At 36.4% G+C, this 26,414-nt stretch overlaps 1 protein-coding gene and 1 long non-coding RNA gene across 4 annotated transcripts in view; one reads left to right on the forward strand and one right to left on the reverse strand.

The window, feature by feature from the left end:
* LOC134850819 (lipoxygenase homology domain-containing protein 1-like) overlaps positions 1 to 23,201 on the reverse strand; it is a 71,940-nt gene extending 48,739 nt beyond the window's left edge. For all 3 annotated transcript variants that reach the window (XM_063866627.1, XM_063866626.1, XM_063866625.1), the window contains exons 1-15: positions 22,712 to 23,201; positions 20,820 to 20,987; positions 20,462 to 20,603; positions 19,848 to 20,007; positions 18,618 to 18,875; positions 18,082 to 18,289; positions 16,762 to 16,963; positions 13,155 to 13,357; positions 7,774 to 7,933; positions 7,093 to 7,337; positions 6,224 to 6,366; positions 5,674 to 5,950; positions 3,971 to 4,239; positions 3,460 to 3,601; positions 3,160 to 3,314 (exon numbers count right to left, since the gene is read on the reverse strand). In XM_063866627.1, the coding sequence (XP_063722697.1) occupies positions 3,160 to 3,314; positions 3,460 to 3,601; positions 3,971 to 4,239; positions 5,674 to 5,950; positions 6,224 to 6,366; positions 7,093 to 7,337; positions 7,774 to 7,933; positions 13,155 to 13,357; positions 16,762 to 16,963; positions 18,082 to 18,289; positions 18,618 to 18,875; positions 19,848 to 20,007; positions 20,462 to 20,603; positions 20,820 to 20,987; positions 22,712 to 22,883 (2,904 nt within the window). In that variant the 5' untranslated portion in view covers positions 22,884 to 23,201. The remainder of the gene's footprint in view (positions 1 to 3,159; positions 3,315 to 3,459; positions 3,602 to 3,970; positions 4,240 to 5,673; positions 5,951 to 6,223; positions 6,367 to 7,092; positions 7,338 to 7,773; positions 7,934 to 13,154; positions 13,358 to 16,761; positions 16,964 to 18,081; positions 18,290 to 18,617; positions 18,876 to 19,847; positions 20,008 to 20,461; positions 20,604 to 20,819; positions 20,988 to 22,711) is intronic.
* Positions 14,773 to 15,800, forward strand: LOC134850855 (uncharacterized). Its single transcript, XR_010164202.1, has 3 exons — positions 14,773 to 14,898; positions 15,057 to 15,163; positions 15,720 to 15,800. It is a non-coding gene; the product is annotated as an uncharacterized LOC134850855 (long non-coding RNA).
* Positions 23,202 to 26,414: the final 3,213 nt, after the last annotated feature.

A 26,414-nucleotide genomic window follows, 5' to 3' on the forward strand; every position in this document is an offset into this window, starting at 1 on the left:
TGATACAATTGTTTTCTTCAAAAACTAAAATGAAACAAAAAACCGAAACAAACTTAATAGATTTTTTAAAAAAGAACACTGACAGGAAGCACTAAAAGAAGTTTCCACTCAAGTTTGTTTTGTTAAACGGTTTTAGCCTAAAAAAGTAAACTTTATAACAACCGATACTAACTCGATCGCTTTACTCACTTCAAATTAGGTTTTAACTCGAAAACTAATTTTTTTTCTCGAAATTAAGACAAACTTTTGACACAGCGGCGAAGTTGCTTTTCGCATAGACAGGCAAAAATATGACCAATCACTTATGAGTCTACGTAATTGCTAAGTGACGAAAGCCAATTATGACGCATTAGCAGTACCAGTCAATTTGAAAAAAAAAACTAAAAAAAAAGACATTTTACCAAATAATATGCCTCACTTTATAGAGCTGACGCATTTTAACTAGTTTACGAAAAAGTTCGTTTAAAATATCCGGCCCTGCCCAGGTTTAAACCCTCTTATTTTGTTGCAGGTCTCCTTCCCTACCTCTACGCTACAGATCTATGATATCCTGAAGCTAAAGTGCTATTTGTAATATAGTAGTGTGTGTTAATATCCTTAGCATTGGCTGTACTTGATAGCTGGATATTGATCGAAATGAACACTTTCAAAATGAACACTTTTGCCGCAACAATATTTGCGTCGCAACAATATTTGCGACTTAGGTTGGAAAAAAAAGAGTTCATACTATCACATAAGCTTTGCTTGTGTAAAAATGTCTTTCAAATCACTACTACAAGGGCTTTAATATGATATACAACTCTACCGATTCCGATTTTTAATTATGGCATCTAATTTTGCGAGGAAAAAAAAATAAAACATCCGAATTCAATGAACGGGAAAAAAAACGTTTTCAAACGATTGAACACTTTTGAAAAAAAAAAGACATAGGAAAAAATCTAGCGCTCTTATCAACTCGATCAGACTAAAACACAGCAGAATAGCTTTAAATTTACAAAACTGACATACGCAGGCATAAGAAACGTTTTGCCTTTCAATCAACGCAATACGATGGGACTAAGCCAACACAAAAAAAAAAGAGCTTTCAAGCCGACGAAAAACGTATAACATAGAACTTACATCACGCAAAATATATCTATATATCTATCTATCGATCTATCTATTTATCTAGAAGTCGATCACTTTTTCGTGACCTGTACACTTTTGTCAAACCCTGAAAAAGGAAAATTGAGCCTGAAAAAAAAAACTTTCCTGGAAAAAAACATCGCAACCAATATAAAAGTCTGAACGATGTTGACTGACTCTTAATAACAGAAAAAAGGAAACTCAGTGCTATGAAATTGATCTTTCCGTTTAAAAATTGGATATCAACTATCACCAAGAGTCTCAGGAAAAATTACATTTGATTAGGACAATTAAGATCAACGTATTTACGCCAGACACTCAACTTAAAAGATTACAAATTGCTAAAAATACGAAAGACTAAAACATAGCGAATGAACAGTTGGAAAGTTGTCAATGAACTCAAGTAAAACAGAAAAAAATTTGTTGACTTTTTGAAATTTTCAAGATTCGAAAACATATATCATTTGAAGCACTGTAATTTCAACAAAATTTTATGATTAACACTGATCTCACAAAAAGTAGGCCAATTAGTGCAAACTGGATCAATCGGTCTTTTACTTCTGCTGAATCTAAAAATTGAAATGCTTTCGAACCTAACGTTTTTTCACTTATTTTTTGTTGTTTTTCTAACTAGTGTCGTTTCCTATGCGAGCTGTGGTGAAAAAACTATACAAACTTTAAAAAGCTGATAAATTAGGCGATACAACAGCTGTCTGATACAATTGTTTTCTTCAAAAACTAAAATGAAACAAAAAACCGAAACAAACTTAATAGATTTTTTAAAAAAGAACACTGACAGGAAGCACTAAAAGAAGTTTCCACTCAAGTTTGTTTTGTTAAACGGTTTTAGCCTAAAAAAGTAAACTTTATAACAACCGATACTAACTCGATCGCTTTACTCACTTCAAATTAGGTTTTAACTCGAAAACTAATTTTTTTTCTCGAAATTAAGACAAACTTTTGACACAGCGGCGAAGTTGCTTTTCGCATAGACAGGCAAAAATATGACCAATCACTTATGAGTCTACGTAATTGCTAAGTGACGAAAGCCAATTATGACGCATTAGCAGTACCAGTCAATTTGAAAAAAAAAACTAAAAAAAAAGACATTTTACCAAATAATATGCCTCACTTTATAGAGCTGACGCATTTTAACTAGTTTACGAAAAAGTTCGTTTAAAATATCCGGCCCTGCCCAGGTTTAAACCCTCTTATTTTGTTGCAGGTCTCCTTCCCTACCTCTACGCTACAGATCTATGATATCCTGAAGCTAAAGTGCTATTTGTAATATAGTAGTGTGTGTTAATATCCTAAGCATTGGCTGTACTTGATAGCTGGATATTGATCGAAATGAACACTTTCAAAATGAACACTTTTGCCGCAACAATATTTGCGTCGCAACAATATTTGCGACTTAGGTTGGAAAAAAAAGAGTTCATACTATCACATAAGCTTTGCTTGTGTAAAAATGTCTTTCAAATCACTACTACAAGGGCTTTAATATGATATACAACTCTACCGATTCCGATTTTTAATTATGGCATCTAATTTTGCGAGGAAAAAAAATAAAACATCCGAATTCAATGAACGGGAAAAAAAACGTTTTCAAACGATTGAACACTTTTGAAAAAAAAGACATAGGAAAAAATCTAGCGCTCTTATCAACTCGATCAGACTAAAACACAGCAGAATAGCTTTAAATTTACAAAACTGACATACGCAGGCATAAGAAACGTTTTGCCTTTCAATCAACGCAATACGATGGGACTAAGCCAACACAAAAAAAAACGAGCTTTCAAGCCGACGAAAAACGTATAACATAGAACTTACATCACGCAAAATATATCTATATATCTATCTATCGATCTATCTATTTATCTATGCACTTAGCAAAATCAAAGTTTTAACTACGACACTGAATGATTCATTATTGTACACACCTTTTCATGCTGTCAACAACAAAAGGTAGTTTTAATTTAAAAAAGTTTCTGTGAAGTTATTACAAAGAACTGTACAAAAGTCCAAAAGACTTACTGATCCTGATTCGAATTTGTTGATGTGTTGATCGGAATGGCGCACTTTCCTGGTACCCGAATCTCCTTTGGATCCAAACAGAGTTACGAACACATTGGCGTCCGTTCCCGAGCCCCCCTTGCTTCCGGTGCGAATTGTCAGTTTGTACAAAATCACTTGAAAATATCCAAAATAAAGACACCAAAACTATTTTTTGCACAAGATGAAACAACAATCGACAAAAAATCTGTTTTAATACATTAATTTGTAATAGTAAATCAAACAATGTTCGAAGCAATGATGATTATGAAGTGCACTTACCTGGCAGCGGGACAGAGGGCGCTAGAGGACCTGTAGCAGGTAACTCCCTCACAATCTCGTGGTGGTCCTCGTCCACACTCAGCCATTTGTCGCACTTGAACACATACTTGTCTTTCGGCTTGATCACGCTCACCAGCTCAACCTACAACACACATACTTTGAACGTCTTCGATGAAAGAAGGCACATCTGAACAGTCAAATATAATCTACGCGCAGACCTAGTTTGCCGAATGCCGAAGGACAGCGCTTCTGAAAACAGGCACTTTTGTATTGAAGATCTAGTATTTAGGAACATTTGGATTTGCAGCATTCGAATACACGCTCATCGTTGAATTTTGAAAAAAGATCTAATCTGACCCCACCAGCCCTAACTCGCGCCGAAGGAGCCTATAAAACTTAACGTGCTATCGTTCTCCCAGACCTGGTTATTGAATATGCACTCAATGCGAAAATCAATTTTGTTCATTTTGCTAACGCGCCAGAATAAACTGCGAAAGAATATGCAACATGCCTTTTCAAGTAGCCAGCCAGGGAAGAATCCAGAGTTGTCGTGCCAGATTCGCAGTTTGCTGATGGTGCCCACATCGAGAAGAGTGGCCTTGAATCTATCTACCGCACCCATGTTGAACGTGTGGGTCTTCTCAAGTGCTCCTACTTTCTCACTGGTCAAGTGACACTCTTCCGATTTGCCCTTATCGCCGTAGATCTGGATATATACCCTGGCGCTTGTTCCGGCGCCCACTTGATCTCTTGTTTTCACGAGCACATTCCACGCAATCTCTACACAAGGTATACACATGCATATAAACACATAACTCAACGGAGCTACAATTTTTAAATTTGAACTTCGACAGAACGATTTCAAGTTCAAATATAGCCAACAGATAGATACTCAACAGAGAGAAAAAAAAACAAATAAATTGTGATTATTTCTCAATTTTCCACTTTTAAATAAAAAACTATCATCATAACGCATTTTCAAATTCAAGCATATTTTATGATAGACACTTATTGAAAATAAACACAATTTGAGGAAATTATCCCCAGTGAAAGGGAAAAGAACTCCCAATTTGACTGTTAAATGTCTATAACTGAGGTCATTGAAGTAAAAACTGACTTTATGGGAACAAATTGACTTTATTTTTTGTTCACGTTCTTTTTTAGCGTTATCAGAAAAACCGTATGATTAAGTAGAGCCACCAAAAAAGCATCTTCAAGTATCACAAAGGTAGCACTTTCAAAAGTGTCTCCAAAAGTAGCACTTTTATTTGCGACTTAGCTTCGAAAAAAATTACATCGTAATATCACACTACACTCGGCATGTATAACACAAAAGCGAAGCTTCGCATCGCAAACAATAGCCAGATCACGGCAAAAAGCAGCTTTAGAAAAGTGCAATAAGAAAAAATAAAAATAAGCTTTGAAATAGCTTTGAAATAGGTCTGATAATCGATTTGCGGTCTACTGCAATATAGAGATTTTGAGTCTCACCCACTAACCAAGCAAGCTTAACCATCGAAAAACACTAGTCACAAATAAAGCAGCTACATATGCTACTAAATTGCCAAAGCAATTCAGCGAAAGTGGCACAAAATACAAATAGACACAAATTTTTAAGTAATAATTTGGAATTTAACAGACTGAAGGCATCCACACTAAGTTTGCATGCAAAAATCGGAAAGCATAAAGCCACATTATGTATAATTTAAGCATTTTAAAAAATGGCCAGATATATTGAGTTTGAAAATTTCTGAAATCAAGTTAGTATGATTATGTTGTTCAAAACAAATAGCTTTTTTAGTTTCATTTGATGAATTTAAAATGCACCAACTGTGTTAACTTATTACTTTTCGAATGTCAAAGCATATGCTATCATAAAGCTGCAAAGGTGCCCCAAAAGTGGCAACAACATTTGCGATTAAAAAAGGAGGTTCTTAATAATACACTAAGCTGACGCTATTGTAGTGTAATAAGGGATAAAAATGTGTCAGTATACATTTGGATCTAAGAATAGTATGCATGCTCAAACTAAATTCTTCTCTATTTTACAGCGGTTTTCTGGCATGCTCCTTGTTGAGCTGAAGAGCCCGTATAGCTACTCCTGATGCAGTATAGATCCTGTTAATCCTTATTATTTTTGTATCAACTTTCAATTTTATAAACTTGTATCAACTTTCAACTTGTCCATAGTTGATGGTCGAGACATTCACTAACTTTTAGGCCTGGTTTTTCTCCACGACACCCTCTCTGTCAGTTCCCGCTCCACCAGTTTATCGCCCATTGAATCACTCAGCCACTGATCACACACAAAGTGCTGTTCCAGTCCTGTCTCGGGACAGAACACAAGCACCTTAGACAGGAACCAGCCGGCACCCACTCCACTGTTGTCGTGGCCCACTGTCAGTCTAGTCAGGGGACTCAACTCCACCTGCGATTCCACTCGAATCAGATCTGTCTTTCCACGCTCGAAGCTGCCGCCACTCAACCAAAGCTACATCAGACAAAGCAATCAGCAACAATTCCAAAAGTATACAAGCTTTCTCCAGACCTTCCAAAATTGTCTTTCTTAGGCCCATGATGACTTAATGTTACCACAAGACGTAGGAGCGCTATGCTTGACAAATGAGTTCCATTTTTAACGGGTAGTCTTCATTTTACTTTTTGTATTCATGTTTTTTATACATTTTTTTGAACTTCATATGAACGTTTGCAATACCATGGTTCAGTCCAATAGAACAAAACTACTTTAACTTCACCACTGTACCTTTCCACTAGAGATGTCCATGGTCCTTGTCTCTCCACTATCGTTTTTAGTTTCCTTCTGCCCGTGCATCACAACGTACACTCCAGCGTTCGTTCCCGCATACATGATATCACCAGTGTACACTGATATTTCGAATGGAGACCCTAAAACAACTTGCAGGTCACAGATTGGAAGCAAAATTAGCATCTGCATTAATTTGAGAATCGGATGTTTTTGTAGCTACACAAATACAGTTTCAAAAAATTTGCATCGGGTGAGAAATCATTTTAAAGAATTATCATTCGAGCTGCAATAAAAACGGGCAGAAATTTTTTTGGTTTTTAGACCAATTTAGAGCAAATACTCGACAATCGCAATTTAAATAAGTATCTAGTCGTTTCACCGTTGAATTTATTCGTAATACCAACGGATGGTCATCAAAAGGACCTGATACTTCCTGTGCTTGAAAACACACTTTACGAACACTCTTCCTTTCACGCAGAGGCCAAGTTGCACTTCGCATACACAAACAAAACTAGTGACCGATAACGCTACTGGCTGTACTTAATAGCTGGTTATTGATCTTATGCATATACTGCAATAAAAGAACAATTTCAAAATGAACACTAATATTTGCGACTTGGTTGGAAAAAAGAGTTCATACTATCACACAAGCTTTGCTTGTGTAGACAACGAAACGAAAACAAACAATTCTGCCATCGAAGCTTTCTGTGCTACTAGAACAGCAAACAACTTTTCTGCGTTTCCGAATAAATGCTATCGCATAGTAGAGAAGCACACTTTTTTTCAAATATTAAATGTCAAAAAAACTTTGCAATACTTTTTTGTAGTACTTTCCAGATTTGAGAACATTAGCAACATGTCCATACCTCCTGCTGTCGTATCTTGTTGGAAACCTTCTCCGCAGTAGATATCTCTCATAATCATCTTGTCATCCTCGTCCTTGGCAAACCATCTGTCTACTCTCATTTCACTCTTCTGTCCAGATGTCATTTCCTCCACAGTCACTGAGAGCAGATACCAGCCAGGGGCCAGACCACTATTGTCATGGCCTACACGCAATCGTTCCAGGGTGCCAATGGAGCCCACGTTCTCAATGATGAATTCGTCCTCGCTTAATTAAAACACGTGGGGGAATACATTACATCACTTTAAGCTGGAAATTAGGTTGGAAAAAAAGTTGCTTAGTAGTATTACACTTAAAATCGATTGTGTAAACAGCAATTATAATAGCAAAACAGAATCGCGATTAGCAGGTTGAAGTAAGACAAAAAAAGTAAAATTATGATAGTTGGGTCCCTAAAACTTAGATAGGTCCACGAAGAATTAATTTCGAGCTTCAAATCTTCGGAAACATGGCGAGTATTTGTCTTTTTTTTGTGTTTTTCAAAGTTCCTCAAAAATCACAGGACTTTTGATTTATGTTTCTTTTTTTTTTCAGGGACCCAACTATAATACATGCACCGAGAAGAAAGTCAACAAATTGAGCTGTTAAAAAGACACTGAAAAAAGCACTTTATGGAACTTGTTTGAAATTGATCTAGGCTCACCTGCCCTTGGAGAATGCGTTGGGCTTCATCTTTCTCAGATTGTGTTCCCCGGTGTCTCCCTGGGAACCGAACAGAGTGAGGAAGACATTGGCACTAGTCCCACTGCCCTTTCCGCTCCCCGTATTCAGAACAACTCTGTATTTACACACTTGTGCTGCTCCTGCAACATGTCAAAATAAGCCAAAATGTCAAAACAGTTGAACTAATAAAGATATCATTTCAGACTAATACTTCATGAAATTAAGAAAATATTGTATTATGGGTCCTTAACCCGCAATAGCGGGTGCATTGGTTGACTGTCCCATTATTGACTTTAAAAATATTCAGTTTTACTTCACTTTCAAACATCTCCACCTTCTTTGTAATGTGCATTTGCTCTGGAAGAAAAGACAATTAATTATGTTGTAAAACCTATACGGATATTGTAAGCAAAACTCATTCAAGTACTCTTCTTCATTTTCTCAAACATTATACAAATACTAATCACAAATTAATACACATAGGCGAAGCAGAGCTCCGCGACACTGTAACACATCAAAAACGTAGCATGAAAAACTACACGACAGAAAATAAGACAAAAGATACTCAGTTAAAAAAATTTCATGTCGCAAAATTAGAAATTAGAAAATTTTTATATCTTTATCTTCTATAAATTTTATTTTAAGACAAAAACATGCCAAGTGAGTCAATTGACTGTTAAATAGCCTCAAAACAAAACTTAAAAATCAGTAAAGATGTAGGAAAGAAATTTGTTTGCTCATCAAACGACGCAATATGAGCCCAATGAGCCGATATAGTATATGCCATACCATTTGAAACCGGGTATACAGAAAACGAGAAAACCAAAACTAAAACTGATATTTTACATATGAAACCGGGTATATAGAAAACGAGAAAACTAAAACTAAAAACTGATATTATACTAAAATCGGTGGAAATTGCAATTGAGATATAACAAACAAAAATAAGACATGAAAAAATTAATTAAAAAACTTGAACCTTTTGAACAATGTTTTAAGTCCCCCTTGAAGCTACACCGAACAACATTTGCAACTAAGCCGACAAAACATGAGCAGACAAACGAAACTCCGACAATTAAATTTTTCTGAAAAAAAGTTTTATACTGAAAAAAGCAAGGTCCGGCCTGGACCCGAATCCCAGACCTAAGGGTGAAAAGGCAAGCTTATTTCCTATAGCCCAAGCGGGAACGAACCTGCAAGTTTTTAAGGTTCCATAAGAAAGCTAAAAAGAAAATCAAAAAAGATTTATAAGAAAAATTGTTTACGGCAAAGAGTCTAACCCGATTCAAAACACTTGCTTTCGAAAGCATAAAAAATAATTTCACAAACTTTAAGGGCATCAGACGTCATTAAAAACTTTTTCTGCACCTTCAAAAACGTTTATTTCGGTAGAACTAGAATAACAGGAGCGTCTCACCTAAAACCGACCACAAGTTTAAGCAAGGATAGCCAGTTGCTAAGCAAGTAGCACAGAAAGTTCCTACCACATTCCTAAAACACTTACAAAAAAGTATTTTTTAAAATTAATTTCGGTTTGTCGTGCGCAGTTATTTTTGCAGAAATTTTTTGAATTTATAAAATTTTTTATTCATAAGATGGCGCTAACAAACTTAGATAGCCTAATTTCCTAAATTTTTCGCGGCTTGAATAAAAAAATTCATGGCTTATTCACAGCCAATCTGCGAGTACCTTTCTATAATAAGACTCGCTTTACCTGCTCGAAATGAGACGAATAATCAAAAACGTCAAACCCGTTTTTCTCGACATTGGGATTTTTTAGAACACTTTCTATATCGGTCAAAGCATGACTGCAGGGGCTTTAATATATATCACTCAACCCAGTTAAATGATTATTTTGTGGTACTTCACTTTGCGTTAGCAAAAAAGAGCAAAAACTGGAACACACCCGAATACAAAGTTCCTCCCCATTTTCAATGGTCAGAACAAAAAGACTTAACATCTTGCAGAAAACGAACAACCAAGCCCTTCTGGCCGTCAAAAACTAATACTGCGCATGCAAAAGCTGAAGTGCAAGCTTGGTAAAAAATGGATTCGAAATAACCCGATTCGACATCCTAATTGTACGATTGTTTGAAATGCAGCATATGCGCAGAGACGAAGCGAAGCTTCAGATCACTTGCGATACAACTGAAACATGAACCAGTTTAAAAAATTTCGCAAAAAAACTTTAATTCAATACCCTAAACACGCACACGAATAAGCAATTTTTTCGCGCGTCAAACGACGCAAAATGAGGTCAATAAACCGACACTTTTTCGGCCCAATAACTACTGCAATAATAACAAATCGTAGTTTGTCAATTCACAACCAACATGAAACACAATTGATATTAAATAGTCATACACAGAGGCGAAGCGGATCACTTGCGATACAAGTGAAAGTGCTTACACAGAAGCAAAGCTGCGCTTCGCAAACACTTACGAGAACACGACCAAAAACAGCTCTATCAAGTGAAATAAGAAAGAAACTAGCAATTAACGCACCTTCGGTTCTTCGAAATTTTTCGACAACGGATGAAAAAAACCGCATATATTGCAAACAACATCTGCAAACTTTTAGTGTACTCTGACTGCACCCAATTACAGGGTTGGTAATTTCGAACTTTTAAATTTTTTTTAAATTCCCATTTTGAAAGCGTCATCTCGAAAACTTAATGGGCCTCTGGAGAAATTTGGAAGCCAGATTTGCAACCACTGAGAGTCCCTGAGAGCACCCTACTATAGGGTTAGGAATCCAAAATTTTGTGAATTTTTTTAAACATAAGATTCCCGAAAAAAAAAATTGAAAAAAACGTCCTATTTAACGAAAGAAACTAAAAGCATTTGAGCATTCGCGTTTAGCAGTCGCATGTGGCAAGATTTGCAACTCTTTAGAGTACCCTGACAACACCGAACTATAGTTGGGAATTTCAAATTTTGAAAAAAAATTAATTTAAACTTTCTGAAAATTTTAAAAAAATCACAAAAAACGTCACATCTCGAAAACTACAAAGAATTGAGCAGTGATAATTAGAGGCAAGATTCGCAATCCTTGAGAGTACTTTGACAGGACCTAACTACAGGGTTGGGAATTTCAGATTTTTAAAGAATAGAAATAATTCATGTTTTCTGAAAAATTTTGAAAAAATCGCAAAAAAACGTCATATCTCGAAAACTACAAAGAATTGAGCAGTCATACTTGGAGTCAAGATTCGCAATCTTTGAGAGTACTCCGACAGGACCTAACTAAAGGGTTGGGAATTTCAGATTTTTAAAAACTAATAATAATTTAAGTTTTCAGAAAAATTTTGAAAAAATCACAAAAAACGTCATATCTCGAAAACTACAAAGAATTGAGCAATCATACTTGGAGGCAAGATTCGCAATCTTTGAGAGTACTCCGACAGGACCTAACTACAAGGTTGGGAATTTCAGATTTTTAAAAACTAATAATAATTTAAGTTTTCAGAAAAATTTTGAAAAAATCACAAAAAACGTCATATCTCGAAAACTACAAAGAATTGAGCAATCATATTTGGAGGCAAGATTCGCAATCTTTGAGATTACTCTGACAGGACCCAACTACAGGGTTGAGAATTTCAGATTTAGCGAAAAAAAATTAATTTAAGTTTTCTGAAAATTGTTTTAAAAAATCACAAAAAACGTCATATCTCGAAAACTACAAGGATTAGGACAGTCATATTTGGAAGCAAGATTTGTTACTCCTTAGAGTACTCCAACAGCACCCAACTACAGGGTTGGGAACTTCTAGTTTTGTAAATTATTTTGTTATTTGAAATTTCTGAAAATTTTTGGAAAAATCTCAAAAACCGTCTTATCTCGTTAACTAAAATGATTCGGGCATTCAAAATTAGAGGCCAAATTCGCAAGCCCTAATTCGATATTGGGCTGCTTAACTTCAACTCGGTAAAATAACCACTAAAATCAAATTGGAAAATCGAAAAAAAATCTTAACCATTGCAATATACGATATAGCTTAAACATGCAAAAATAATACGTTAAAAAAGCTTAAACATGGCGAGATAGTGAAGCCTGCATTTAAATATACAATAGATAAGCCTCGAATTAGCAAAAACTCGGCTACGCGTGGGAATCGAATCTGCGACCTGGCAAATTTGAATTTCACGCTCTAACCACTCAGCCACGGCTGCTTAAATTCTCCAAAAACTAGCCACCAATAACGCAGCTTCATATTCTAATAAAATACCGATTCGATGCAGCAACAGTAACACCAAATACGAAAAGACACAATTTTGCATGTAATAAGTTCGAAAGCAGAAAGCCAAATTATGTATAAATTAAACATTTCAAAAAAATTGCGAGATACACCGAGTTAGAAATTTCTGATATTGAGTTTTTTTATCATTGTATTGTTGTTTGAATCAAATATTTTTTCTCATTTTATTTGATGAACTAAAAAAGCATCAGCTGTGTTAAATTTTAGCTGATGAAATGTCCAAGCTCATATGATATTATACTGCTACCGCAGGCTACGGATTCAAAACATTTTTATTTGCGACTTAGGCTGGAAAAAAAAGAAAGTTCGTACAAATACACTTTCCTTCGCAGGTGTAATAACAGTGTAAAAAGAAAAAAAGGAACGCAGTGTGACAAACGGATTTTAAACAAAGTTATTTTAAAAAAGTTGAAAAATTACGGGAAAAAAAGTTACAAAACTTACATCGTTATTACACGTTTGTCTCAAACGGAGTTCAAAAACATCGTTAATTAAGTCATGATAATCAATAAATAAGCGGCAACCAAGCCAACAAAAATTGGGTCGACCCCCACTAAGCCAAAAACGGAATAGTTTTAAAATCCGAAAGAAACTTTTCTGATCTCTTGAAACATCAGAAACGTAAGAAATTGTTCTGCCACCCGAACTTCACAAGAAGAGCTGACGTAAGTAAATTATTAAAGCAAAACAAATCCTAAATCAGCGTTGTTGACTTCAAAAAAGAGAAAAACTTACAAAAAATAATCAGAAAAGAAGTCTACGAAAGCATGCCGATTAACAACCATCCCAGATCTTACAGTTTGCAAGTGAAAAACAAAGGGAAAACGAGCCGAAAAAATTAGGACGAAAACCACGAATCCGAAAAAAAACTTCATTTTTCCAATTAGTTTCATTGAAATGGATTACTACCTAATATGAACCTCGATAGTTTTATTTTTTTAATTGAATTTTCAAGAAAAAAATTAAGTCAGGCTGCACGCGAATCTGCACGCTTTTCTTACAGATTTGTAAGAATCTTGTTTAGAGGAAAAAAACTGTAAATAGAGTTACTAATCACAAGACATTCAATCTCATAAGCGTAAAAATGCGTGTTTAAAATCTAGCCTGAGAGCCCATTGGACGATGAGTGGTGACAGGGGAACAGTTTGAACGTCTGTTTGTCTCCCCTCTTTTTACACAGCCAGTTCAAGTCTCCGGCTGAGGGGATCTTTGCCAGGTAAGAGTGACGTAATGGGTCACTTAGGTCCACAATAGAAACAGACGCCACGCACCAACTGCCACTCCATCCACTGTTGTCGTGCTCCAATCTACAATATGGACATTATGATGAAACGAAAAGTGAACTGGCTTGTTTAATCGTTGCTACCAAATTTAAACCGATTTTCATAGATCGTGTTAGAGTTTAAACTTTTTGGTATACGTGGAAGCAGGCTACATCATTCGCCCATTTGACCAGCTGAAAGCTTTCAAAAAAAAAACCCTTTCGCGAACTTCAATAAAAAGAATTACATGATCAAATCACAAGAGCGTTTTTATGGCGCAGTGAAATTACAGTTCTTTGGCTCCAATGCTCTTTGATCCGACCGAGAGGGTTTTAACATGTAAAACAGAGAACTAATCTTGACTTGTGTACCGTGACAGCCTTTTTCAATTCAAAAGAGAACCCGAAAATGTCAGGGATTACTTTCAAATGCCGACTGATGAGTAACAACTATCGGTAGCTTTTCAACAAATCTGTTATTGCAGACAATCGACATAATTTGATGGATACTTATTGACAAAAAGATCATTTTGTTGATTCGATTTTCCTCTTCTCATTGTAATAATTGTGAACCAACTGAATTTAATTTTGTCAACTATGAATAGGAAAAGAATGATTTGTTTCAGAGATGACAGCACTGCAGGAAGGATGTCAACAAGAACTCAGACATCAGTCTATTGTCACTCTCAGTCTAGCTAAAGTCTTCTCTTTGTCTTGTCCTTCTCATTTAATCAAACTCATTATGTCTCGAACTACAATTAAAATCAGTCAGTTGGGAACAATTAAAATACTCAAATCGAAACCATCACACCATCCACACTGGTCTTACCTTACACCGACGTTATACAATTTCGCCGACAACTGGGCGGTCACTTAGTTTGCAGACTGCACAGTAGAATAACAGAGAATTGTTTTTGAATTCGAAATCGTAGATCTGAACAAAAAAAGAAGCCAGCATGGGTGACGATTTATGCGCCGCGGACATTCGAAAACAACCAGCAGGTCAGATGAACAATATCAGCCAGCAGCACAACTTTCAGTCCTCTTCCACCTCTTTAGCGTCCGGTAACCGGAGACTCAACAAACGGAGCAAGAATAGGCGACAAGACCACAAGTATCAGCATCAACACCACTTCAACAGTCGTCATCCCGGCTATAATCCAGTTGCTGCAGCAGCAGCCGCAGCTGCCAAGGCGAAAGGGAAAGCAGGCGGTGGGCAAGGGGCGGTTGGGTTGGGGGTGGAAGAATTGAGTTGCAGCAGCAGTTGTAGCAGTAGCCACTACTCGACATCAGATGAAGAGGTATCAAACTCGCCGTTTTCCATACATTCACTTTCTCAAGTGAGCCGCTTTCTCAAATTCAAATAGCCAAACCTATATGTTAAATAATGCCATGTTGCAGAAGTTAAGTCAAATTACATCACTACCAAAAACCTAAGGTTATTCATACAGCCAACTCGTAACGTAATGTTTCAACAGCATAACAGTCACTAGGATTCGGCAAAGACAATCTATTTAGACTGGTTTGTTTTAGGTGGTGGTGGAGAAATGGTGTTCCTCATCAACTAACATCTCCACTCAGAAACCAGTAAAGTTTTTTTATATTTTAGAACTATATTTTCTCTATACTTTACCTATGCCAAAATGTACATTTATTCAGTCTTGAACTAGATCCAGGCTTTGTCAGAACGTTATTACAATGAAATTGATTTCATAATAATTTTTAATTCAAACTCTTTGCTCCAGGAATCCTGGAGACAGAACCCAGTAAAGGAGGTGACTTTCGATGAGCAAGCAGGACAATCAGGCGGAGACAAAGATCAGAACGCAGACCAGGAAGACGAAATCAAACAGTTAGTATTCCAATTATTCAGTTCTCACACTCGCTTTTCCTTTTTTCCACAAAAAATAATATGCCTTAGAACTGATTTGTTGTTCCGACCATTGGGATCAAAATTTGCAAAAACTCAAAAAACTGCAAAACCTGAAAAAAAAAATCGTTTTTCAAGTAACTTTTCTACAAAAATTGTTTATCAATTTGCTTACTTTAATATAGCTGTCGAATTTACCTAATCCCTAGTTTTTTCAGCTGCGTTTATCACACACAACGCAAAAACAACAATACTTTGAAAAAACTATTATCGTAACATTCTGAGCTACTTGCACAGTAACCGGCTTTCCTGGTTTGGTTTTGTTGATACGCGTGTTTTCCGAGCGCTAACATTTCAATCGAATACGCTTTTCATGTATTGCAAAAAGATTTGATACTCACACAATATAGATAATTCGTAGATTTTAACCGTTGGATAAGTCCTGAAACTTTACTAGGAACCATAGAGAAGAAACGCTTAACGAGATCCACAAAAAACTGGGCCGAAAAGTATAATAATTCTGATGAACAAATTTCAGATGGAAATTCGGCTTGCTGCAGTTCTACAACGACGTCTCCTACAGCGTGCTGGTCTTGATGGCTCCATGTTTAGCAGAGGCCTACCTGATCAAACAGAACAAGGGTAGCAGGATGGCGGCAGGCGCAATGGCCATGTTCATTCTGCCGCTCATTCTAGGTATTATATACTTTTTATGAACAATTGTCTAAAAGTAGAAAGAACCCACAGATGCTGATAAACATCATCATCATCGTCGGAAAATTAATTAGGATCGGTTGACTCTTTTGTTAAGCAAGGGGTGGTTTGAATTTTTATATTTTAGAACGCTGTTTTCTTCATCCTTTACCTATGCCAAAATGAACAATTATTCAGTCTTGAACTAGATCCAGGCTTCGTCAGAACGTTATTACATTGAAACTTATTTCATGATGAACACCTTTTCCGGAAACAAACAACTGATTTTTAATTTAAATTATGTGCTCCAGGAATCCTATTGTTTCTCGTGCTCTTTTACTGCATGTGGCCCGGAGCTCTCAGTTGGACCACTGTTGTTCTCCTAGTTTGTGTGTTGGCCATCATCTGCACAGTTTGTATACTTGCCCGGACGGCCCTTCTTTCTGACACTCGGACGGAGATGAGGAAAAGTTACGGAATCTATGACACTTCAGTGAACGACTCGTGTACTGTGTTCTGTTGTTATCACCTGTCCCTATGTCAGATGCTACAAGAGAGAAAGTATCAGACGCATATACCGACACCCAATAAGGACATCGAAAGGCAGGAGAAGCAGTAGCCGGTTCCTAATCACTTCAATTTTTTAGTACCAGAGCCACGATCATCTTACATTTAGTACAACACACATTTCGCTCACAATCTGCTCCATAATTAATTTTTTCATTATGAAATTTTCCCAACTAAGCATAGCAAGCTGTAGGCAGTTACCGAAGCATAGGCACCCTTGAAACGAAAGACTCATTATTCAAAGAAAATTACTACGAAAAAAATGAATTCACGCCATAAAAAATTTCGCGTGTGAGAGAGACAAATATTGGAACACTCACTTAATTTTGACAATCTCGCCCACTGCTAGAACTGACTGTAGTCGGAAGGTTGATTCTGATCCCCTGAGAAGATCACTTTTTCTGTCTGCTCTCACCAGTTGCAGACGGGGGGTGCTTCTCTGCTCACTGTAGAGAGTGAGGAACACGTTGGCAGATGTGCCTCCCTCACTAACATCTGCCGTTTTCACCACCACTTCGTAGTCTGACAACCAAAAAACAATGTCAACGTCAGAACATATAACGAAAAAAACACCTAAAAAATTCGACAGAAATCTGTTGTTTCGAACAAATTGTTCCGAGTTATGGACAAAAGAAAACTCACAAATTTTCAAAACATATTCACATTAATGAATTTTATCTCATTTTCATCGATTTTGGTGACACATTACAATACGTGGTAGATCCAAATGATTTTACTCAGCTGAGCAAAAAAAATTTGGTTCCAACCGGGGCATAAGAGATTATAGTCAGATGGTTTAGCCACGTACTATCCAGTCTGACATCTTCGAAGAGAACAGTTACAGAGAGTTACATTTTCATAGTTACTGATTTTGCGCAAAACTACGCAATATACGTTACTAAGCTGATAAACCATAGGCCGAACGGTTTAAAATAAAGAAAAAAATAAAATTACTCGAAATCAGACATGGTACAATGACAAAATACAGATCTTTCAACAAGAGTAAAAACATTTCAATCGTACTAAAAGCCATGCTTTGCAAACTAAGCCGATAAAAAACTAACATACTATAAATGTTATTTTAAAAAAAACGGAAAATGAGCCGAGGGAATCTAGGCCGAAAAACAAGAATCGAAAAAAGTTCCAACGTTTTTTCAAAAAATTTATTAGAATAAGAGTTACTGCCAAAAACGGACCCCACATATTTACTACGTAAACGACGATTCTTTAACTTGAACTTTCAAAAAATTGAGCAGGTCTTGAAATTAATTACCCCTACAAATCGACCATTCTGTGAACAAACTCATTTACATATCTCAAGGGTAAAAAACCCAACTCATAACCGAGAAGACCTATTCTACAGCAGTTGTTTCATGCATTTGCGCTTACAGCAGTTGTTTCATGTCTTTTTGCCTCATTAATGCTAAATATTAAGAAGTCTGAGTTGATTAATAAAATCTCCATTCCTGCATTTTAGCAGACTGACTGGGTAGCATGTGGCTAACACATTTGACCCTGTCCGGGTTCGATTCCCGCTGGGACAATTTTTTTTTTGTAAAGACTAGTTGAAAGCAATTCTGCCTTTTATTGTAATATATCACCCAATTCTTCCTGAGATATTTTCAATAGGACAATCAAACCTGTTTTATGTAGACTTTCCACAGGGATTGCAGTTAGCTTGCGAGACGCCTGGAAATCTGGAGGTCGGTAGAGTGATAGCCATTTGTCACAGGGAAATCTCCACTTCTTCTGCTGACGCTGCCTCGAAGGCGAAGTGGCTGATGATGTCTGACACCTCACAACTACTTCCTTCAGGAACCAATCATCATCTTTGTCCTCTCCATCGTGCTACACAACAAAATCACTAGTGCGTCAGGCTATAAGTCATAATAAAGTCAGAAAATTAGTCATTATAGCGTCTAAAACCAAAGGGCAAAAAATTGCCAAAATATAATCATTCACATCACCAATGAGGCAACATCGCTAAGTCCCTCCAGCTTCATCACTTCTCAATTTCGCTAACACAGCAACGATTCTTTTCACTTATGGAACACACGCTACATTGTTGCTTATTAAAAAAGCACTGACAAAAGAAAAGTCATCATGGGGCTGTTAGAAACCAAACCCGACTATCATATTAGAGACCGAGAGCTAACATGATGATAAGGAATCGCACCTTGATTGCCAAAGTTTGCAGCTCTCCTAGTTCCTTGTGTTTGATTGTGAAAGTGTGTTTGGAGGAGGGACCTAGATAAACTCTCTCATCCCTTCCTCTCTCTCGCTCCCTGTCTCCTCCCCTGCTGCTCCTCTTGTACATCAGTCTGTCAGCCGTCTCATCTCGGCGTTTCTTTTGCTTTCTCGACCCCTCTCTAGTTTGAACTAACTGTCTGTACTTTGGCATCTTTCCTTCCGCCCCAATAAGCCTGACAAAAATCTGAAATGCAGAAGACACTCAATTGGAGAAAATAAGAGTTAAATCACTTCTTGCAAACAAAATGGTTGGTTCCGTTTTGATACTTCATAAGCAAACACAAAACAGTTGATCGGAACCGAAACTTAAATAACATAGAAAATGCACCTTTCGAAAATGAATCATTTTACAAAGTGCGCCTTGTAATGACTTCGCGTTAACTTTTCAACACTTACGTAAAATGACAATTTTTTTTGTCGAAAAAACACTTTATAACCCATCAAAACAAAATGAAAGCTGCCATATGAGCCAGTGCTGCGACAGTACAGGCACCAGTGTGCAGAAATGATATTAAGCTTAGTTTTGAATTCTGTTTCTGGTCTACCTCTGATTTATAATATGCGGAAACGTAACACGGAAATGACAAATTTATCCTAATTAGGACAAGTTGTTACCTCAATTAATTTTAAAAAGATTAACGTAATGGGTTTAAACAATGGGACAAGGATAGCCGATTACTGTGCATCTAGCACAGAATGTTCTGACCATACTGGTTAAAAAATGACTAAGGGAAAATTGAAAAATCGAAATCTTGTTAGTCTTAACTACCTGTCATTTTTTTTTTTAGAAAGCACGATTGAATTAGGTGAAAAATCGGACTTTTCCACCCCCCCTCCACACACAGTTCAAATTTTCCAGTTTTTTAGTTGTATTACGCGTTGTTAAGACTGAATACGTGATGTTACAAAGTAAGTATGACAAACCAATGTGTTCACAATAGTTAGCTTATTCACCATGAAAAATTTCATTGCATTAAGACAAGGTTTTCAACACTAAAATTCAAATGAAGAGGATTAGAAAACGGCAAAAATTGTAACCCTACGCCATAGTTCAGTGCTCGAGCCAAAAAAAAAGAGATATACTATATGAGACATTGCCGGTATAAATCATGGCCATGATGATGACCACTGCTTCAATTAGGTCTTTTCTACTCACGTTGGCAGATGTGCCTGCATGTGGCTGATGTCCTGTGACCAGAGTCACTCTGTACTCTGTCTTTTTCTTCTCCTTCCTCTCCCTCTTCGCCCCCTTTCCCCCAACACTGTGTGCCCTGTCCACTCTATCTCTGTCGTCGTCCGAATAGCGCCGCCTCCTTCTGCAGGTTGAAGAAAAATACCAACTCATACTTCGAGCAACAACATATATAGACATGCGCTGATTTAAACAAACCAGGCAAGTTTCGCCCTATTTAAAGTTTCAATTTATTTGGCCCCCTCACACATTTCGCCCCACCACTTCTTTTCGGGTCTTTATGGGTGATATTTAAGAGGCAAGATGTTGGAGGGGCGAAATGTGCCACCAAGTTTTAGAGGGACAAAAATTTCGAGGAAGAACCGCGCATCGCCCAACTAAAAGCTGCATTTGACCAAGCTCATCGAGAAATTGTTAAAAGGACACGTTTGCTTTGAGATGCCTAACAAATTTAACTTTATCGCTCTTGTTCAACCTCAAATACGGCTGTCTGAAAAACATATATCTCAGCAAGATTCGTGAAACTCTACAAAAAATCTCATGAATTAATCAAAATAGACAAAAAAGCATGTACTCACCGGGTGCGAGTGAAGCGCATGTCCGGTTCATCCTCCCCTAAGACTCCAAACTTCCTCGCAAAGTAGTCTACCAAATGAGGATCTCCAAAGGGGTTATACTCTGGCATTCTGCACAATCTGTTCGTCCCACTCAGCGCCTTATCTGGAACATAAAAAAAACAATAAAACCTGAGCAACCATTAATTAGGCAAACTTTTGCAGATAGAATTTTTAAAATGCAAGACTTTACCATGACACACGGAAAAAAATTAATCAAGTGTCTCTTTATCAGAAACTTTCAGAAACCGCATGGACTAAATTAGTGCCTCCAAAGAAGATCCACTATCACTCAGGAATAACCGTCTGCTTTTGAGTTAACCTTGAGCTTGAAAACTGAAAGATGAGGGTGAAGAGTAAACCACAGAGACAGATCGTCTATTAGAGAGTCCTCCTCCTCCTCCTACAGCACTTCTGCTCCTATGCTGCACTTGGTCTTGTCTCCCTCGACCACCGCCAGCACTGGCCACTCTGCTACTCCTAGCAGGCACTGCAACACACTCGTCATCCAATCTCAATCTTTTTACATTTTAAATCAGCAACTTCAGAACTCCAAAAGACCTGTACAGAGATTCGAACTTTTCCCCAGTACTCTACATGTAGGTCTTATTTTGTGCAAGACCATTAAGTGATTTTAATTTAAACATTGCTCAATTAAAATTGCTTCAATATAGCAGTTCAAATAGACCGTTGCATTGAATTATCGAAACAGTCTATTATCATCGGTCTTTAATTTTCCGTTGCGAAGTATTGAATTGAAATAGTAAAACAGAACTTTTTGAATTTTTTTCCACATCGAGAGAAAATCATCTACCGCACTCATTTTAATTGAAAATTTAATATCGATATTTTTTCGAGAACTTGACTTTCCTAAATATGTAACGTTTTTCTCCTTAAAGCATTCATAAAATCGGGTTTCTCGATTGAACGCTTGACCTGAGAATTTGTACGGTAACTTTGGAGTTAATTTAAAAAAAAAACTTCAAAAGTCAAGTTTCAAACTTTCACTTGTTTGAAGGCCATAGCTATTTTTTTTAAAAAATCGGCATAGACAATAATAAAGGCAAGCTTCCAACAACCTGTTGAGTCGGTTGAAAATATGATATCAGATTTGGCAGGATAGTTATCGAGAAAACGGTCAAAAAACCGTCGATTTCAGAAGGCAATAACTTATGGTGTAAAAAGATTGGTCGTAGCACCTTATGACGGTGGGCTTTTCAAATCCATTCTATTCATTGAAACCAAAATCTTAGACTTGGTAGGTAAATTTTTGAGAAAACACAAAAATCAAAAATATCAGCCAAGTATCACTTTTTCGAAGACTGCAGGCAAAAGTGTAGAGCAAAAAGAGACCAGCTGAGTATGCAGGCAGACAAATGTATGTGCAGTGTTTCAGAAGCAAGCGCCGATCTAGGATTTTTTTCGAGAGGGCGGATTTTTGAAAAAAAAAAGAATTTTTTGTCGACCTTTTCTAGATCGCACAAATTGATTTTCCGAGCTCTCCTAAAGCATTAAAAAGACTGTTTTGGTTAAAGTTTCTGCTCTGCAGGCAAAAACTTGGGAAAACAGGCCATAAGACTTCTTAAAGCACCTTTTGCAAAACTCAGATAAAAAAAATTGCGTTTTTCCGGCGCGCGCTCCCACAAAATTAATATATATTGGCGCCTTTAGCAAAACTTTGGGATCCGTCGTCATAAATAGATATCTCAAAATAGTACAAAGGGGAACCCTATGGGTAGGCAGGGGGTTGAAGCCTTGAAAGGAGAACGTTCGCCCCCACCCCCACCTCCTCCCCCTCCCCCTTTATGGGGATCAATAGTTAACAAATTAAGCCACTAAAAAATCTGAAAATTGAAATTAGAAGTCAATCACGAGTTTTGTGACCTCTACATTTGCTATTCGATAATGGAATTTAACTTTAAACAATCGAAAGCAAACCCCCCAAAAAATCAACTTTTTGCTGTTTCGACCTTTTTTCTGCTGAAAACGTTAAAAGCCAATACATTTGGAAGAGTCAATGAACGCAAATAAACAAAAAAATACTTCAAAATCTCAACTACGAATTTCAAAGAACAAAATAAGAAAAATAAAAAATGTTTTGAAAACAAAATGCTTTTGAAATGTCGATATCCATCTCATTCGACAACACTCTATAGGTCCATGAACTTCCTTCTGAAGATAAAATATATTCTGATACATATGCTTCCCACTCACTTTGATGGCTAGTGCGTATTGGTCGAGGTTGATTGTGTGGGAATTGGGCCGGAGAGGGCTTCAATTTAACCCAGTAGGGGTCGAAACCCGAATAGTAGCTAGGGTCTGTATCGCAACGCATTGCACACGCCACTCCGATTCCACTGGCTGGTACATTGTACGCTACTGGCATTGTGCAATCTATGGGCGAGTAGGTATGACGTCACACAGTCTTACAATACTCTGGAACCCTTATATCTGATGACACAATAGTATCAAAAATAAAACCCTGGTTTTGAATGCGATTAATTATATGTTGATACAACAGAAGCAAGTGATGGGTAATTTTACGGCAGCCAAATCAATTAGCCAATTCGGAATCAATTCAAATGAAGATCTGTGGTATAGGAATATAGAATGAAGGCTGATTGTTTTCTGTCTTCTACGAAAAAGTGGCGAAAACATGCAGATGAATGATTTGGGGCAAACATTTTTCGATTGGAGTACATTTATATCTGAAACACCCACAGGATTATACTATCAAACTAACAGAACAAAACTAAAACAACCAGAGCAATGCAAAAGCAAAAAAAATGAATTGCTATTTTTTTTATTTGTTCTATCATGCCCATTAATCTTCACTGCGGCTTTATTATTGTGTCTCTACTCAAAAAACAGTGTCTTCACTAAAAAACGACTAAGCCAATCTTTAAAAAACTTCAACCAATAATTTCCATCAGCAATAAATTGCCAAAAAAACTAATCACATGATTTTGAGAAAAAAAGCTCGATAAGAAAAATGGGAGATAGAAATCAAGTTATAACTAATTAACCAGCAAAACATCGAAAAAATCTAGATATAAACCACTGGAAAAGCGGAGCTTCGTAACACTAACGACACTAAACAAAGCATTGTCAGCTAGCAGACAGAAAATGAGGCTGAAGCCACTAAGTCAAATAATCTACAAAAAAATCATATAAAATTGTCTCGAATGATATTCAATTTGCGAAAAATTTGTCAAGCAACACAACCACTAAATGAGCATTAAAATCTTGTATCGAAGGGCACACATGTGAAATGCTACAGCAGATCGTGATCATAACAAAAGAGCCACCAAATGAGCACTTTTTTGCGAGTTCGGCGGACAAAAAAGTTGAGTCATACTAATACACTACACGATTCCGAGCTCACGTGTATTGAATACTGATGAGCATCAAACTTCAAACACTTGTTACTTGTAAATTACAAATGTTACGTGTGCTTCGACGAATTTTCAGACGTAATTGATTGAGTTCTACCTCAAAAACCATCAGATTTTTTTATGTGGCAATCTATATCGCTTGCATTTTCTTTATCTTATGTTGAAGACACGTTTTAATTTCGGGCAACATCTTGCAAAGTAGATGACATCGCTTGTGATACGAAGAAAATAAGGTAAAAATTTGAGAAAACTGGATCAATAGTTAACAATATTAAGCCACTGAAAAATCTGAAAATTGAAATTAGAAGTCAATCACGAGTTTTGTGACCTCTACATTTGCTATTCGATAATGGAATTTAACTTTAAACAATCGAAAGCAAACCCTAAAAAAAATCAACTTTTTGCCGTTTCGACTTTTTTTCGCTGAAAACGTTAAAAGCCAATATATTTGGAAGAGTCAATGAACGCAAATAAACAAAAAAATACTTCAAAATATTAACTACGAATTTCAAAGAACAAAATAAATGGCATTGAAGCTAGAAAAATTTTTGATTGACACTTTGCTGATAAATATTAACGCAATTTGAGAAATCTGGATCAATAGGTAATTTTTTCAGCCAACTGGGAAATCTGAAAAATAAAATCCACATTTGAAACTAGAAATTGATCGGGTTTTTTTTCGCTCCATTTCCGCGTTCGTAATTGTAGAGCGTTATTTGCCGAACTGCCAGCAAATGGACATTAAATGAACTCGAAAAGAACGCAAACACCCAAGTGCATTCATAAATTCATTAATATGTATGATGCACTGCATTTATTAAATATTTGTTTACTTTTCCCGGAAAAAAATCATAACGACCTATTTAAGAGTCTGAACTATGTTCATCGACTCTTTAAAAACATCACGACCTATAAAAGTGTCTTCATTGCGTTCATTAACACTTGGTCGAAAAGAAGCTCTAAACAACAAAGAATTAGCTAATTACGGTAATCGAACCATTGACCTCCAGATTATGATGCATTCGCCGTCGTGACTGATCGAACTGTCCTAGCTGTCATAAATAAATTACACAATATCTTACAGTCAACGAGAACAGCCGATTACTGTGTATATAGCAAAGAATGTTCCGACCAAAGTCTCACCAAAAATGCAACTTTTTTTTAAATAAGTGTCGTTAATTTAGGCGGGGTGAAAAAAAAAACATGACTAGAAAAACGAAAAAAATCAGTTTGTTTGCAGTTTTTTGAATTTTCGATTCCAAAAAGGCGATTAAACACACGAGTTATAGGAGCAAAACTAAATTTTACACAGACGAAGTTGCACTTCGCATTCACAAGCAAAAATATGACCGATAACGCTACTGAGAAAAACTGAATGAGTAAAATTTGAGCCTACAAAATTTTCAAGTGACGCAGACCAATTATGACGCATTAGCAGTACCAGTCAATTTGAAAACAAAAAGAAAATTACCAACTAACATGCCTCAATTGATAGAGCAGTCTATGGAGCAATAATGGCATAAAAATAAATTTAAAAAAATGAAAATTTAAATTTTAAATTGAACTTTTTTTTGTGAAAAGCATCCCCCCACACGCCATATTAAGTACAAAATGATTGATTTTGCTCCTAGGAACAAATCAATTATGGCAAACAAGGTTCCTTCAACCATTTTGAAACGATCTCTATGACGAATTAAATCTCCGCTTACGCGTTAATAGCGCGAAATAGATCGCGCGTTTATTGTCCGAAATTGGCCATTTTAAAACCCCAATAGCTGTACGAAAACTGAGCACAAGTAAAATATTTCTTCAAATTTAAGCTCAGGAGAACAAAACTTTTGAATAATATAAAAATATCCCGTCAAAAAGGTCTAGTTAAAAAGTCGAAATTTGTCTGAAGAAAAAAACTACCCCGAGCACAAATATTCCGTTACTTTCATTAAGAAAGTCGGAACAATAATAGTCTGCGTTAATATCCTTAGCATTGGCTGTACTTAATAGCTTGTTATTGATCAAAATGAACACATTTTATCGCAACAAAATTTTCTATTTAGGTTGGAAAAAAAAGACAATTCATACTATAACAAGCATTGCTTGTTAAGCAATTAAATTAAGCTATTGCAAGCTTTTAAGCCATCAAAATTAGCTATTGTAAGCCTGCTAGCTTACTTTCTCCGATGATTATTTGTGGCAGCTGATATTGCGTGGAAAACAAAAAAAAGCCAACTGACTGTTGGAAAAGAGTCATGAACGCAAAGAAACAGAAAAAAGCTTACTTTCTTTTGAAAAAATCTCAGCCTTCGAATTTCAAAGAAAAAAATAGATAGCAACAAACAACCTTGCATTTCTATAACAATATAAAATAGACAATTTTTTCATGAAGTTAACCCAATTTGAGAAAACCGGATTAATACGTAAAGATTTTCTTCCACTGGGAAATCTGATAATTAAATTCAACTTTCGAAACTAAAGTCAATCCTTTTGTCCTGACTTTTACACTTTTGCTGTTTGATATTGGAGTT

This window comes from Symsagittifera roscoffensis, chromosome 1 (assembly GCF_963678635.1).
Source record: "Symsagittifera roscoffensis chromosome 1, txSymRosc1.1, whole genome shotgun sequence".
Taxonomy (NCBI): Eukaryota; Metazoa; Xenacoelomorpha; order Acoela; family Convolutidae; genus Symsagittifera; species Symsagittifera roscoffensis.